General features: G+C 40.8%; 1 protein-coding gene across 1 annotated transcript; it reads right to left on the reverse strand.

Annotated features, from left to right (window-relative positions):
- Window positions 1-212: 212 nt before the first annotated feature.
- On the reverse strand, window positions 213-6584 carry agtr1b (angiotensin II receptor, type 1b). Its single transcript, XM_028569734.1, has 2 exons — window positions 6498-6584; window positions 213-2259 (listed from the first exon to the last, which is right to left on the reverse strand). The coding sequence occupies exon 2, from the start codon at window positions 2150-2152 to the stop codon at window positions 1064-1066; it is 1089 nt and encodes a 362-aa protein (XP_028425535.1). The 5' UTR covers window positions 2153-2259; window positions 6498-6584; the 3' UTR covers window positions 213-1063.
- Between the last annotated feature and the right edge of the window lie 5849 nt (window positions 6585-12433).

Genomic DNA, 12433 nt, shown 5'->3' on the forward strand with positions numbered 1-12433 from the left:
GGTGCTACGTGGAGGAACGTGATGACATAGTCAATGATTAATAGATGCTAGAGGTACTTAGGGAAATTTTGAGCCAAGGTCACTTAATCCTTAATACTTAATCTCAGATCAACTGTTTGATTCTGGATGTTTTGGTAACTAATGACCCATTTTCAATCCAGATCATTTGTATCTTTTTATTATAAGGTAATACAAAGTCAACTTAGTACTATGGAATTTTAATTTTATTTATAATTTCATATATTCACAAACTGTACATTTACAGAGTAGGAAAAAAAATATCTCAACATGTTTAAATACCACACAGACCACCAGATTTCAGCATTTCAAACTCATTATGCAAACACTTAACCACATATAGCATACAGGCACTAGTTAGCATAGTCACATACTGCATGTTATGAACTGATATAAACTTGAATCACATTTGTTGTTACACTTTTCCAATGTTGTATGTACTGTAGACAGCTGCTGGCAGAGCATGCACAGGTGCTAATGATTTTCTTTTCTTTTTTAGCTTTGGCATCTTTGCTGAGCACTTGATCATTGTTCCAACTGGTGAAAGACCTACTGAGCACACAGAATGGACATCACTGCACTGTATCCTTAAGGCACAATGACAAAATCCTGCAGTACATGCATATCTTATATAAATAATGGCATAAGCAATCTGTAATTATGTATAGTCTTTTTTAGCTTTGATATACAGTAGTCAATTCCTGGATTTTTTTTTCTTTACTTTTCTTTACTTCACTGATGCCAGTGAGATTCATTTCACATGCTTCGAGAGAAACATCTCCCTGCATAAATGTGACAAGCATGAGTGCTGTGTGACCTGTGATGGTTTATGAATAATCATTCTTCAGATAACCACTGTACAATGTAATGAATGTCTCTTGGACTCACAGAGGGACATGAATACAACATGTTAACTGTTCTGCATGGTTCAGTGCTTGGTAATACAGTTGGGGCTTTAAAAGCATGGAATTTCTCCATCCCTGGCCCCTTAACCACAGACCAAAAGAGCGGGAAGAGTGAACGTATTGTCTCTCTTTTTTCTTCTTCACTTGTCGTCAGAGGAAGCCTTGCTTTTGACTGTGAGGCTCAATGCCTCAGAGGCACGAAAAGAGAGGGCGCTCATCTTGGAGCTAATGCTTGGGTGAGGCCCTCTAGTTTCAGTTGGCAAGCAGCGCAACAGACGCAGTAAGTTCTTGCGAAAGTTATGCCCAACAAATCCGTACACAATAGGGTTAACGCAGCTGTTGAAGTAGGCAATGCAGATAGTGAAGGGCATGGCCGTGTCTATGATTTCCAGGATGGCACAGTTCTCCCCCGATGTCAGCTGGGTGAGCACTTGCATTAAGTGGAACACCTGATGGGGCACCCAGCACAGGAAGAAGGCTAGGACAGCTGCTGCAAGCATGCGCAGTACCTCGTCATCACGTGAACGGGAACTTTTCTGGATGTGCCTCGCCCCCACCAGCGCCCGTCCGATGAGGCAGTAACATGTGATGATGATCACAAAGGGCACCAGGAAGCCCAGCAGGCTTTTCAGCAGGCTGATGGCCAGCAGGAGCTCTTTCACCCTCACAACATTTTCAGTGGCAGGGTACAGAATGGCACACACTGTAGTGTAGTTTGTGATGTTGAGGACGTCCCTGGTCAGTGCTGTGGGCACACTAAGCACAAAGGCAAAAAGCCAGACCACTACACATGAGATACGGGCGTACAGGACAGTGCGTAACCTGCGTGATCGCATTGGGTGGACGATAGCAAGATAGCGGTCAATGCTGAGTGCTGTGAGGAAGAAGATGCTGGTGTAGAGGTTAAAAATCACCAGCCCTGCACTGGCCTTGCACAGGAATCCTCCAAAAGGCCAGTGGTAGCCTGTGGCGGTGAAGGTGGCCCACATGGGCAGAGTGATGAGGAAGGTGAGGTCAGAAACAGCAAGGTTGAGCACAAATATGTTGGCCACCGTCTTGAGCTTCAAGTAGCAGTAGATGACAGCCACTACCATACTGTTTCCGACAATGCCTACAACAAAGATACAGCCGTAGACGACGGGTACCAGGGTGAAGATGAATTCATGGCTTCCAGACATGCCGCATGTCAGAGCTATCCCTTCTGTCGCTCCTGCCGTTATATTCTGCATTTTCCTTCTTTAAGTGCCAGATCCTGGGGACCTTTAAACAGGGGCCTTGTCGGCAGGGTGCGTCTGTGGTGACTGATACAGGCCTTGGGCGAGGGCCTCAGCGAGTCCTATAAAAGAAACACAACAAAAATGTCACAGGCAGTCTAGGGGAAGAGCCATCATTACCGCTGGCATGGCCCATAAACGCTAATCCACACGAGCCCCAATGAAAGTGCTCACCCTACACCAGCTCATTAAAGACCTGCACATTAAAGCCATCCTGACGCTTTATGTTATTTCTGTAAAATAAGAAGCCATGAAAAACAGATGTTCTATGTTATTCAATATTCCAAAAATGCCCTTTGAAACATCATTATTCAGACAGTCTGCATTCTCGCTTCTCCTTTATATCGTCTCTCGGCTAATGAATGGCAACAGTAAAACAGTACAGTGTTTATCAAATGGTCCGTCCATCTGGGTGGACTGTCAGCACCCGGAAGGAGAACATTTATGCCTTGTGTTACGACCTGTGTTAATGAAGACTGCATGGCAAAGTGCGAGCTTGGATAACAACACCATTAAACACTGAGGTACTGAGGGAGGAAGAGAGAAAGAGAGGGTTGAGGCTCCAGTCACTGTAGAAGACATGTCACGTTTCAAACCCTTGGTGTGCAGAGATACATTGTACCCAGCATGAGAACTTCTAATCAGCACACACCTAAACAAACAGGACAGCAGGGATTCGGCTCTGTGGAAACTTTGCTCTGTGAGAAAATCAAACCTGCGTGCTGCGGAAATATTTGCCTCAGGGCTCGTTTTTGCTTCATTTGTACCAGCAGAATGTGAAATGGGAATAAAAAACTAATTCTACCCTTTGTTTAGAGTCTTTATGTTGTAATAGAATGGCTTAGTGAGTGTCATTAGTGGGGCTAATGTAATAATATTAGCATAAGCCTCATATATTCTATCACTATAGCTGCAAAGATAGTTTCTGTTACTAATTACATGAAATTGACAACATTTTCGCAGTTGCATTAAAACCAAACAGATGGCAGAGGAAAACATGCTCTGAATTTGGAGCTTAAAGGGGGAAAGCAGCATGTACAGATCATTCCAAAAATATATTTTGTGGGCTGTTTTTTTAGAATATGAAGTGGATTATTTTGTATAATACAGATAAAATGTAGACTACTGTATATGCTGCCGCAATCATTTTTTTCTTTTACCAGTTTCACTAAACTAAGCAGGCGTCTAGCCACAAGATGGCATTCTAGCTTCAAGATTTTACTCACAGCTGCAACAGTACTGTGATATCATGATGGAAATTATTGTACATTTAAAAAGTATCGATCAATTGCTTTTTGCAGAAATACAGTTGCTGCTGTTGCTCTTACAGCTGGACTTACAGTAGTTATTGAATGCACATTTGAAAATCTCCCCTATCTGCATTCCTATTGCCCTCTGGTTGGCATTAAGACAGTCTGAGCCCTGCCAGTAGAATTATTTTCCCAGTCCAAGATCTCCTCATTTTCCACTAGTTTTCGGTGGGTGAATTCACTCCGTGCACTAAAGCAACTACCGTATCGGTTGCAGATGTGGGGATTGTTGAGTGTGGAAGATGTGTGGGTGCCAAGGGCAACAGAATAATGAAATATCTCTGCGAGTTTCCTGCACAGATCCTAGTGTAGTAGGTAGGGTAAAGCACCAACACAGATGTCACAGCTTGGATTTACTGTACATGTGTTTTCTTTTTATAATGATTATAACAGTGGGTGGCTGTAAATTTTAACTACACAGAAGACAGCGACAAAACACATATCAGTTTCACTGTTTAAGGATTTAAAACTGTTTAAGAAAATCTCTTGATGCTAAGAAGATTTCTGTTGACCACAAATGGAAATATGGGAGAAAATGGATGCCACATGCCTCTTACCATTATTGAAAAGGCTGGCATTTTAACCACTAGTATTTTTCCATAAGGGAGATACTCAGATGCCAGGGGATGTGCCTAGGGAGTGAATATAAACAAGGCTGAAAGTTATTGCTGCCTATATATGTAAGTGAGCCCTAAACCTAATAAAGGGTAGGTTGCAAATCGGAGGCAGGCGATTTAGTGTGGCTGCGTGTCCAGTGAGCTATAGCTCGGAAGTGAGATGGCACATTACTGAATGATAGCCATAAACCCTGGGTGACCACAGACAGGAAGGTAAACACCTACTTCACAAGGTCCATGAACAAGCTGCATCCGCTCGGATGAGACAATGGCCTGCATGGCCCTGCACTGTTTGCAAACACACAGCTGCTTACAATGAATGATACAATCTTGATTAGGAGGAAGTTTGGAGACATTTTTTGCACTGTAGCAGCAGTGTCATTAAGACATTCCATTTTAACCCTATTTTGGGGTATTTAAATAAAGCCACTTCCTGAGACCATGGGAATTCCTTAGAAAGCTAAACCTAGAAAAATGATGTGCCGAGTAGGACTGAGATAGGATGGAATGGTGGTTCCCAACAACAGAGCTATCTGAGGCTGCCCTCGACCTGAGTACCCGGCTGCTCTGACATGAGCACCACCATCTGGCTGCCTATGGAGAGAGACACTAAAATGTCCGGTTGATGGAGTTAATGATTTACAAACGTATTACAGCCCATTACGAAGTGGGGTTCATCTTACTGGGAACACACCACCTCAGCCACCCACGTTTAGGTCTCGTTTCAGGGGTTTTCGGTCAACAGAATGTTTTGCTACACGCTTTGCATACGGTATCTTCAAACACGTTACAGGAATACAAATGTAATACTCCGCTTCCCACCACCATCAAATTGCAATACATGGTCTTGGAATTGCACAACAGCTTAATTTTTCATTATTACTCCTCCATTTGGAGTAATAGTATGGGTGTCTGAAAGTGTAGTGCACCACAACCGTAGCTTCCTATAACTCAGTTCCTCCTCTGGCTCAACTTACAGTTTCTCACTTCAGCTGAAGAGTTTTTGAAGTAGGAAACTTGACCAAGAGCAAACTCACTGACAGCTAAAGTAACTCTTAAATGTTAAGTATGGTGATGCCATGCAATGAAGTTGATTGCAATTAAAAAAAAAAACTGCATCAAAAGCACCATACTTCTCCATTTAAAATATGTGCATTTTATACATACATGTTCAGAAGATTTTGATTAAGTGTGTATGTGTGCACGTGTGTGTGTGTGTGTGTGTGTCTCAGAGAGTGACAGTGTCCATGAACAAAATGAGGACTTCACTTCTGCTTGCCAGAGAAGGGCTAATGGAAATATTGGCTTCAGAAACCATGTCTGCATTAACAAAACTTCACTTTCATGTGACTTGCACAATTAAACAGTACAAACTTCAGCCTGTAAAGCTTCCCTTAATTTCCTGTACTGTACGTCATAAAATACGCTACTGAAGTTTTCAATTACAAAAACATTATTATTAAAACGTATGAATCCCTTTCTCTCCTACTTATTTTTGATCATCGAGATAGTTTTTTAGAGGATCATTTAACTATAAAACTAGAGATTATATTAAATAACACAATTACTGGCTCTCAAGAGTAGCGTTTGTCTCCAAGATAGACACATTAGAGGGGAAAGTAAGCGCCTATAAAAATGAAACCCATACTAAGCTCTTGCTTTCACTCTGAAGCCTTCACTCTGAAGCCACAACTTTTTTTCCTCATGTTCATTCTCCCGTATCACTCTATTTCTTCTTCAACAGTTAAACCTGTCTTTTTCCGTTTCTACAGATACATTTCCCTACTATTCCACAGCCACCATGTTTTCTTCCCCATCTGCTATTTTTCCTGCCTGTTTTAGGAATTACATTCCTAATAAAGTGAGGATTTTTAGGGTGCACAGAGCTACTGTTTATCAGAAAGTGAATCCAATTATCTTTTGGGATATGATGAGACAATGCAACCTTTATAAACTACATCCTTCTCTCTGTAAAGTTTGCATAATGCAGTTCTGGATTCTTCCCATATACCGCACAGCTAGAGTAGTTGTTTTAAAGGCTCTGATCAAACAGGACTTTCACATGAACTACTTGAACAAACAGCAACAACAGGTGGCACCAATTAAGTCAGTGAATACATGTTATATGGCGTTTTGTTCAATGCATTTACTACATATGGTAATATCAGCGAATTTCAACAAAGGGCTTGTGATATAAATATTTACAGACACCGAAACCTTTTTGTGCTGAAACATTATAAGCTTATCCAATTAGAGGCTATTACAGACTATTACATTTAAAGAGCTTACAGACTTACAATAACTATTTATTTGTTTTCATTTTTAAAAGTTGGTAAAACATCTTCCTGAAAATGAGATAATGTGGGATCTTACCTGTGGTGCGGAATCAGGAGGTTGTTGATGCTTTCAGATCAGGACAGACAGAGAGATCGAGAGACCACTGCAGTGTGCCAGTGGCTGCCTCTGATTTAACTTAACTGGAGCGAGACGAGCAGGAATACCGTCTGACACACAAACACCCCCCCACCCACTACTCTCTCTCACACACACACACACACACACACACACACACACAAACAAACACACACACTACAATGATGAATGGATAACATTGGAGCCAGTCAGCTACGTATTGTCCTAGCCCATCTCTCCTGCACGCATCCAAACACTCACACACACTCACACTCACACACACACTCACACACACACACACACACACACACACACACACACACACACACACACACACACACACACACACACACAATCTTACACAATAGCAACCCTCTTCCCCTCTCCTCCTCCCCCTCCTTCCACCCTACTCCCCAAGCACCGTCCCTCTTTCCTCTCTCTAAATGTGTACTTTTAATCACTCACTTTCTCTTTCATATGAAATGTATTGCTACCTTTGACAAGTGGAGCTTATTAAAGGCCTGTTGCACAATCTTTTGAGGGCGTTCAGCGTAACAGTTTCATTAAGCAGACACAGGCATGCACACTGGTATTTACAGCACTTTGGATCATTGTACATTAATATCTCGACCAACTCTATCCTCAACTAGCGCTCATCTCTCATCCCATGGCAGTCCCCTGCTTTTGTCCTTTGCACAGCATATAAAGGCATAACCAGGCTTTGATTGTGATTGGACCTGTCGACACACTGTATTAATAGCTGCCACAAGCTCGCCCTTGGCTTGGACCAGGGTGTATCAGGAGCGAGGAGAGGGGGGGAACTTGAAAGGGGGAGCCGCAGAGTTGAGTTACTGCTTTTCTTTCACTCCTCGCTGGCCTTCCTCTGAACATTTCCCATTTTCCATTGTGATTGAGTTGTCATTCACTTGTCAAACCTTTCTTCTTTTTTTTAAAGACGTGGATGTATTGTTAGAGTGTGTGAATGTATACGCATGTCAGGGTGGCCGAGCTAACAACTCCACATGGTCAAGTTGGCTTTGTTGAGGCTATTTAAGTGTGAGTGAGGCACTTGCTGATGTGACTGGTAAAACTGTACTCCAAAGAATAATTACAAGAATTTGTATAGGGCGTAAGGGAGAAATTTGAATCCTGCACTCTTTACGGTTGTGTAATCCAGCTGTTATAATAAGGGAGCTTTACAGTGTGTTGAGAAGTGGGTTACATCCTCACCTCTCTGCTGCAGTCCAAAGCTGCTGTCGCAGCTGTCATGGAGATGGATAGTGATGGATGAGGCGGCATGGCTGTCTTCCTCTAAATCTCCTTCAGTTTCAGTGTCCGCAGTGTTGACGGTGATGAGAGCAATCACCTGGGTTGAAGACGAACAAGTCAAGAAAGGAAAAACACACTTTGGGCTAAGTGGAAGTCCTGTTTTTGGGCTTTTGCTCTCTCAGGTGTGACCAAGTCATTTGAGAATAATCACATTTACCAAGCTTACTATAGCTCACTGCATCTTGTAGGTCACACGGGGTCAAAAAGCAACACGTAAAAAGATCTGGAAAACTTTTATGAAAACACATGACATGCACCAGAGTGCTCTTCAGCATTTATACCTGACATTTTTCAGGCAGGGCAGGTTGCAGAGAGGACAGTATCTCACTTTGTCTGAAACACAACAACAGAGCCATTTACACCTCCAAGGGGACTATGATCAGGCTCCATTATGTCTTCTATTACTGCAAATGATAAGAATCATCCATTAGGCGAATCTTATTGTGTATCCTGTCACAGCAATGAGCACCCATACGGTAGCTTGGTCTCGCTGCCACGAGAATGATCAACAATCTAAATCTGACCCACAAGTCCTCTCAGGAAGGAACAGTTATGTATAAAGCTCCGAATCTCCACCACATTTTCAACAAAACAAATAATTCTCAGTAGGAACAGGATGTTGTTGCAACACCCCGCACTAAAACATTGCTTTACACTCCCCGAGAACAAGCAGAAAAAAAAGGAGATCTGGGGGGAGAAGACTATGTGGGGGGAATTAACTAATATGTACCTTTTTAGAATGGATGGGTGGTGTTTATGTCAGGTTGTGGTGGGTGCATTTGCAAAGTAAAACTCCATGTGCTGGGAAATATACTGCATGAGTGACTCTAAAATAACACATAAATGATCAATCCAAGATTTTTTTCTAAATTTGTGTTGTGCAACTCTTAGTAATCTGATGCAACTATAGTAAAAATCCAAGGAATATGGTCATTTATCATCTATTGGGTAATGCATCATTTCTGGATGAGGAAGGCTAGAGAGAGGCCAAAGCTTTATATGAGCTTCAAGTGCTCATACCCTGGAGGTGTGCAATAGTGGGCGATGCTCTTGCTAATCAAATCACTCTAACAAGATAAGCTGTGTTAGCACTTAAGCTGTAGTAGAATGAATTGATGACCAAGGTAATTAGTGGCAGCACAGAGCACAGCAGGGAACAACGGACCTTTTGCACCAGAGCTACACAGGCACTAAAATGCCAAACCACCACACAGCCATCTGCTGAAGAAAGACAATACTCTGTGAGGTCTGAAGACTGAGCTTTAACCGTAAACTGCTGACCTGTATTGACAAGAAGCTGAGTCATCACTTATATCTGTATAAAAAGATTTGACATGTTGCTGCGTCAAAAATTCATGTGTGAAAAGATTGCATTTTATTTTAAACTATAGTGACAGGGGGTCAATTTCATTAAAATGAAATGAAGAACAACATGAGCTGCATGTTTCTTTTCTCAAGTTAGTCATTAGTTTCTGTTGAACAATGCAGGGTAAACTTTGCCAAAAGACACAAATCTCTGGCGTATAAGTAACCTGCAGAGCAAGACAGGCTGACATGTTGTTTTAATGAGCATCATCACTTTTTCTCCCAAAGTCTATCTTGTACTTGGACATGTTTTAAATCTAACTATGAAAATCGTTGCCTCATCGTTCCCAGATGAATTTTATTTATAGACCTGTTTCACAGCAGACGTGTGAACATGTCATAGCAGGAACAGCAGCACAGGTGGAACTCCTAACACTAAGGACCTATGTTCCAATCACTGCAATGAAATGCAACAATTAATAATATTATTAGACACACCTGTGTTTGACAGGTCAATATTTAAGCAGTGAAGAGGGTCAGTTCTACTTTACCTTTTAAGGTATTGCCAAGGGGTTTGACTCTGTTACAGGCTAACTGTAGAGATAATAGGCTACACAAGGCATAAACTGGGGTAGGTGAGCAATGATGCTAAGTTGATACACGAATGGAAATGTATGTAGTGAAGCTACGTTAGCTGAAAACTAGCATTAGCTACTGACCACAGGTGACACATCATTTGCTGAACGCACCCTTGTACAATAGAGTATTTAAACTATAACCCCGCCTTCCATGCTTGCTTGGCACTAACCTTAAACAATTATGCTAAGTTTGGCCCTTAGACTGTATGTACTGTAGGTTTGTCCCAAAACACTTGGTGGTAATGCTAATATATAGGTTGGTGTTAATGTGCTTGGCTGACAAGCTACTTGCTGTTTAATTGCTCTCTGGTAGATCTATTTGTGGCTGCTAGCCTATGTCTTGGCTTTTGCTGTTGCTCTCATCCACTTGGATGCAGTGTTAGCATCATAGACTATGAAAATAAGGTTTGCATTGATATTAATTGTGATATAGTGTATTTTTATTTTTGCATGTGAATTATGATGCTTTCATGATGTTGGTTTTGCATAGTGGTGAAATAGGAGGACTCTTGTGTTGACTATTGTTAGTTGTACTGAAGTAGTATTAAGAGCTTAGGTCTCTAGAATATGCTATTGTGTATTGCACTTGGAACTGTTGAGACAGCTTGTCTTGTCTTTTTTTCTTGTATTCTTCTTATTTATAAGTTATAACTATCTTATACATTTTACTGCTATATATATTATACATTTATATATATATTATATATATATATATATATATATATATATATTACAACAATAATTACAACATAAAGTCCTGCATATTATATATCATATGTTGTAATTATCTGTCATGTACACTGATTTAGAGCAGTTTTCATTAAAAAAATCTGTTATTTAGGAAAAAGATTTTTTTTAACCCTAATACTGTAATTTCAAAAGCATAATTTACATGTGGATACACCCTTTATGTGGTAACTTGCTGACATAGAGATATGTAATGTTAACTACCCTTCTGAAAAAGGGTAACTAACCTTTTCAAAAAGGGTAACTAACCATTCGTTACCCTTCTGAAAAGGGTAACTACCCTTTTGAAAAAGGGTAACTACCCTTTTCAAAAAGGATAACTACCCTTCTGAAAAGGGTAACTACCCTTTCAAAAACAGTAACTAATCATTAACTACCTATTTTTTTGTGTACCTTATTGTAAAGTGTTACCGTTAATTAAGACATTTATCAACTTAGTTACCTAATTAAGATACATAGTTTTTTTTATATTGCAGTGATTATAGTGTTACAATAATAGAACATGTTAAAGACTTATGTTCATTTGGGGGGAGCCTAGCAGTTCAGTTTACAAATACTATAACTAATTTACATCTGGTGTGGGTTTTTTTAACGCTATAAAATATGTTTGCCCTAAAAAGATGTTTTGTGGTGTTTTTGCTTGGAGTGTAAACAATGTGGAAGGAAGGCTGGACTCCAGTAAGCCACCACAACACCATATAATGTATTTTATCTAATGGACTCTCATGCTTAATATAGACATAACACACATCCATCCATCTGTACAGAACTAATTTCTGGGCTCCTGACAGTCTTAAACATCCAGCGCTTCATACATCTCCCTCAAATGACCCACAAGGGACCCGTCCAATGTGACTTTAACAAGCCTTTTATTTTCTCAGTGTGCTGCAAAGGTGTCAAGGACAGCTCGAGCACCATCCCTCTGGTGCCGTCAAGGCTCAGAAAATATTTACTGCATCTCTCACACTGAATTGACCTGCCTTGTTAGCGTTGCCCGCATGAGCCTCACTCAAAAAATTTTGTTTGTGTGGGAGGACGAGACCAACGCGGACAAGGAGTAACAGAACAGAGAGTGTGTTTTGTCACATGAAATATTTGTTGTTGCTGTTGTTTTTTAGTTGGAGCTGTAAGGAGTCAGGAATATGTGCAGTACCACCTGTAAGCACACTGATTTTGGATTGACCTTTGCCCCCTGAGCTTTAAATTCTGCTTAACGTCATGGAAATCTTTGACCCAGAGGTTGACCGTGGAGATGTAAAATGATGTGGCTGCCACACTCCTCTTGATCAGAGCTAAAAGAACAGATATGTCAAAGACAACAAATCTTTTGCACAAACAGGAAGTGTCCAAGAGATTGGGGGAGGAAAGTGGTGGGAAGGCCTGTAAGGGGCCTCTTAGAGTCACATTGTTTAGGTCTGGGCTCCCCAAGGTTGTCTTTTTACATCTAAACACAGGGAGGGATGGGAAAATACAGAGGGGGGTGCTAAGGGAGGCTTGCTACTTCTCCTTTAGTGTAACCTCTCCCATGAATATTTTAGGCATTAGATCCATGTATGATTTAAAAAAAAAAAAGCCATTTGTACTCGGATGACCTTTGAATTCAATAAAACAGTGAGCTGTCATATAGACCTATTTGGCTTTCTTACAGTACTACCTGTTCAGCCAAAGGAACATTATAGACTGCGATAACAAAGAACAAGTAATATTGCCTTCAAGCAAGGAATGAAGTATATTTGCTGTAAAGGTTTGGTTCAGTTTATTAAAGAGATTTGTCAATACAATCAGACATCACAGACACAGATTACAAGAGCGTAAACAAATAAATTCTCTATGTTCTTTTATTCTAATAGTTTATTATTTGGTAGCAGTGGGCTGTTA

This window comes from Perca flavescens, chromosome 22, assembly GCF_004354835.1.
Source record: "Perca flavescens isolate YP-PL-M2 chromosome 22, PFLA_1.0, whole genome shotgun sequence".
NCBI lineage: Eukaryota > Metazoa > Chordata > Actinopteri > Perciformes > Percidae > Perca > Perca flavescens.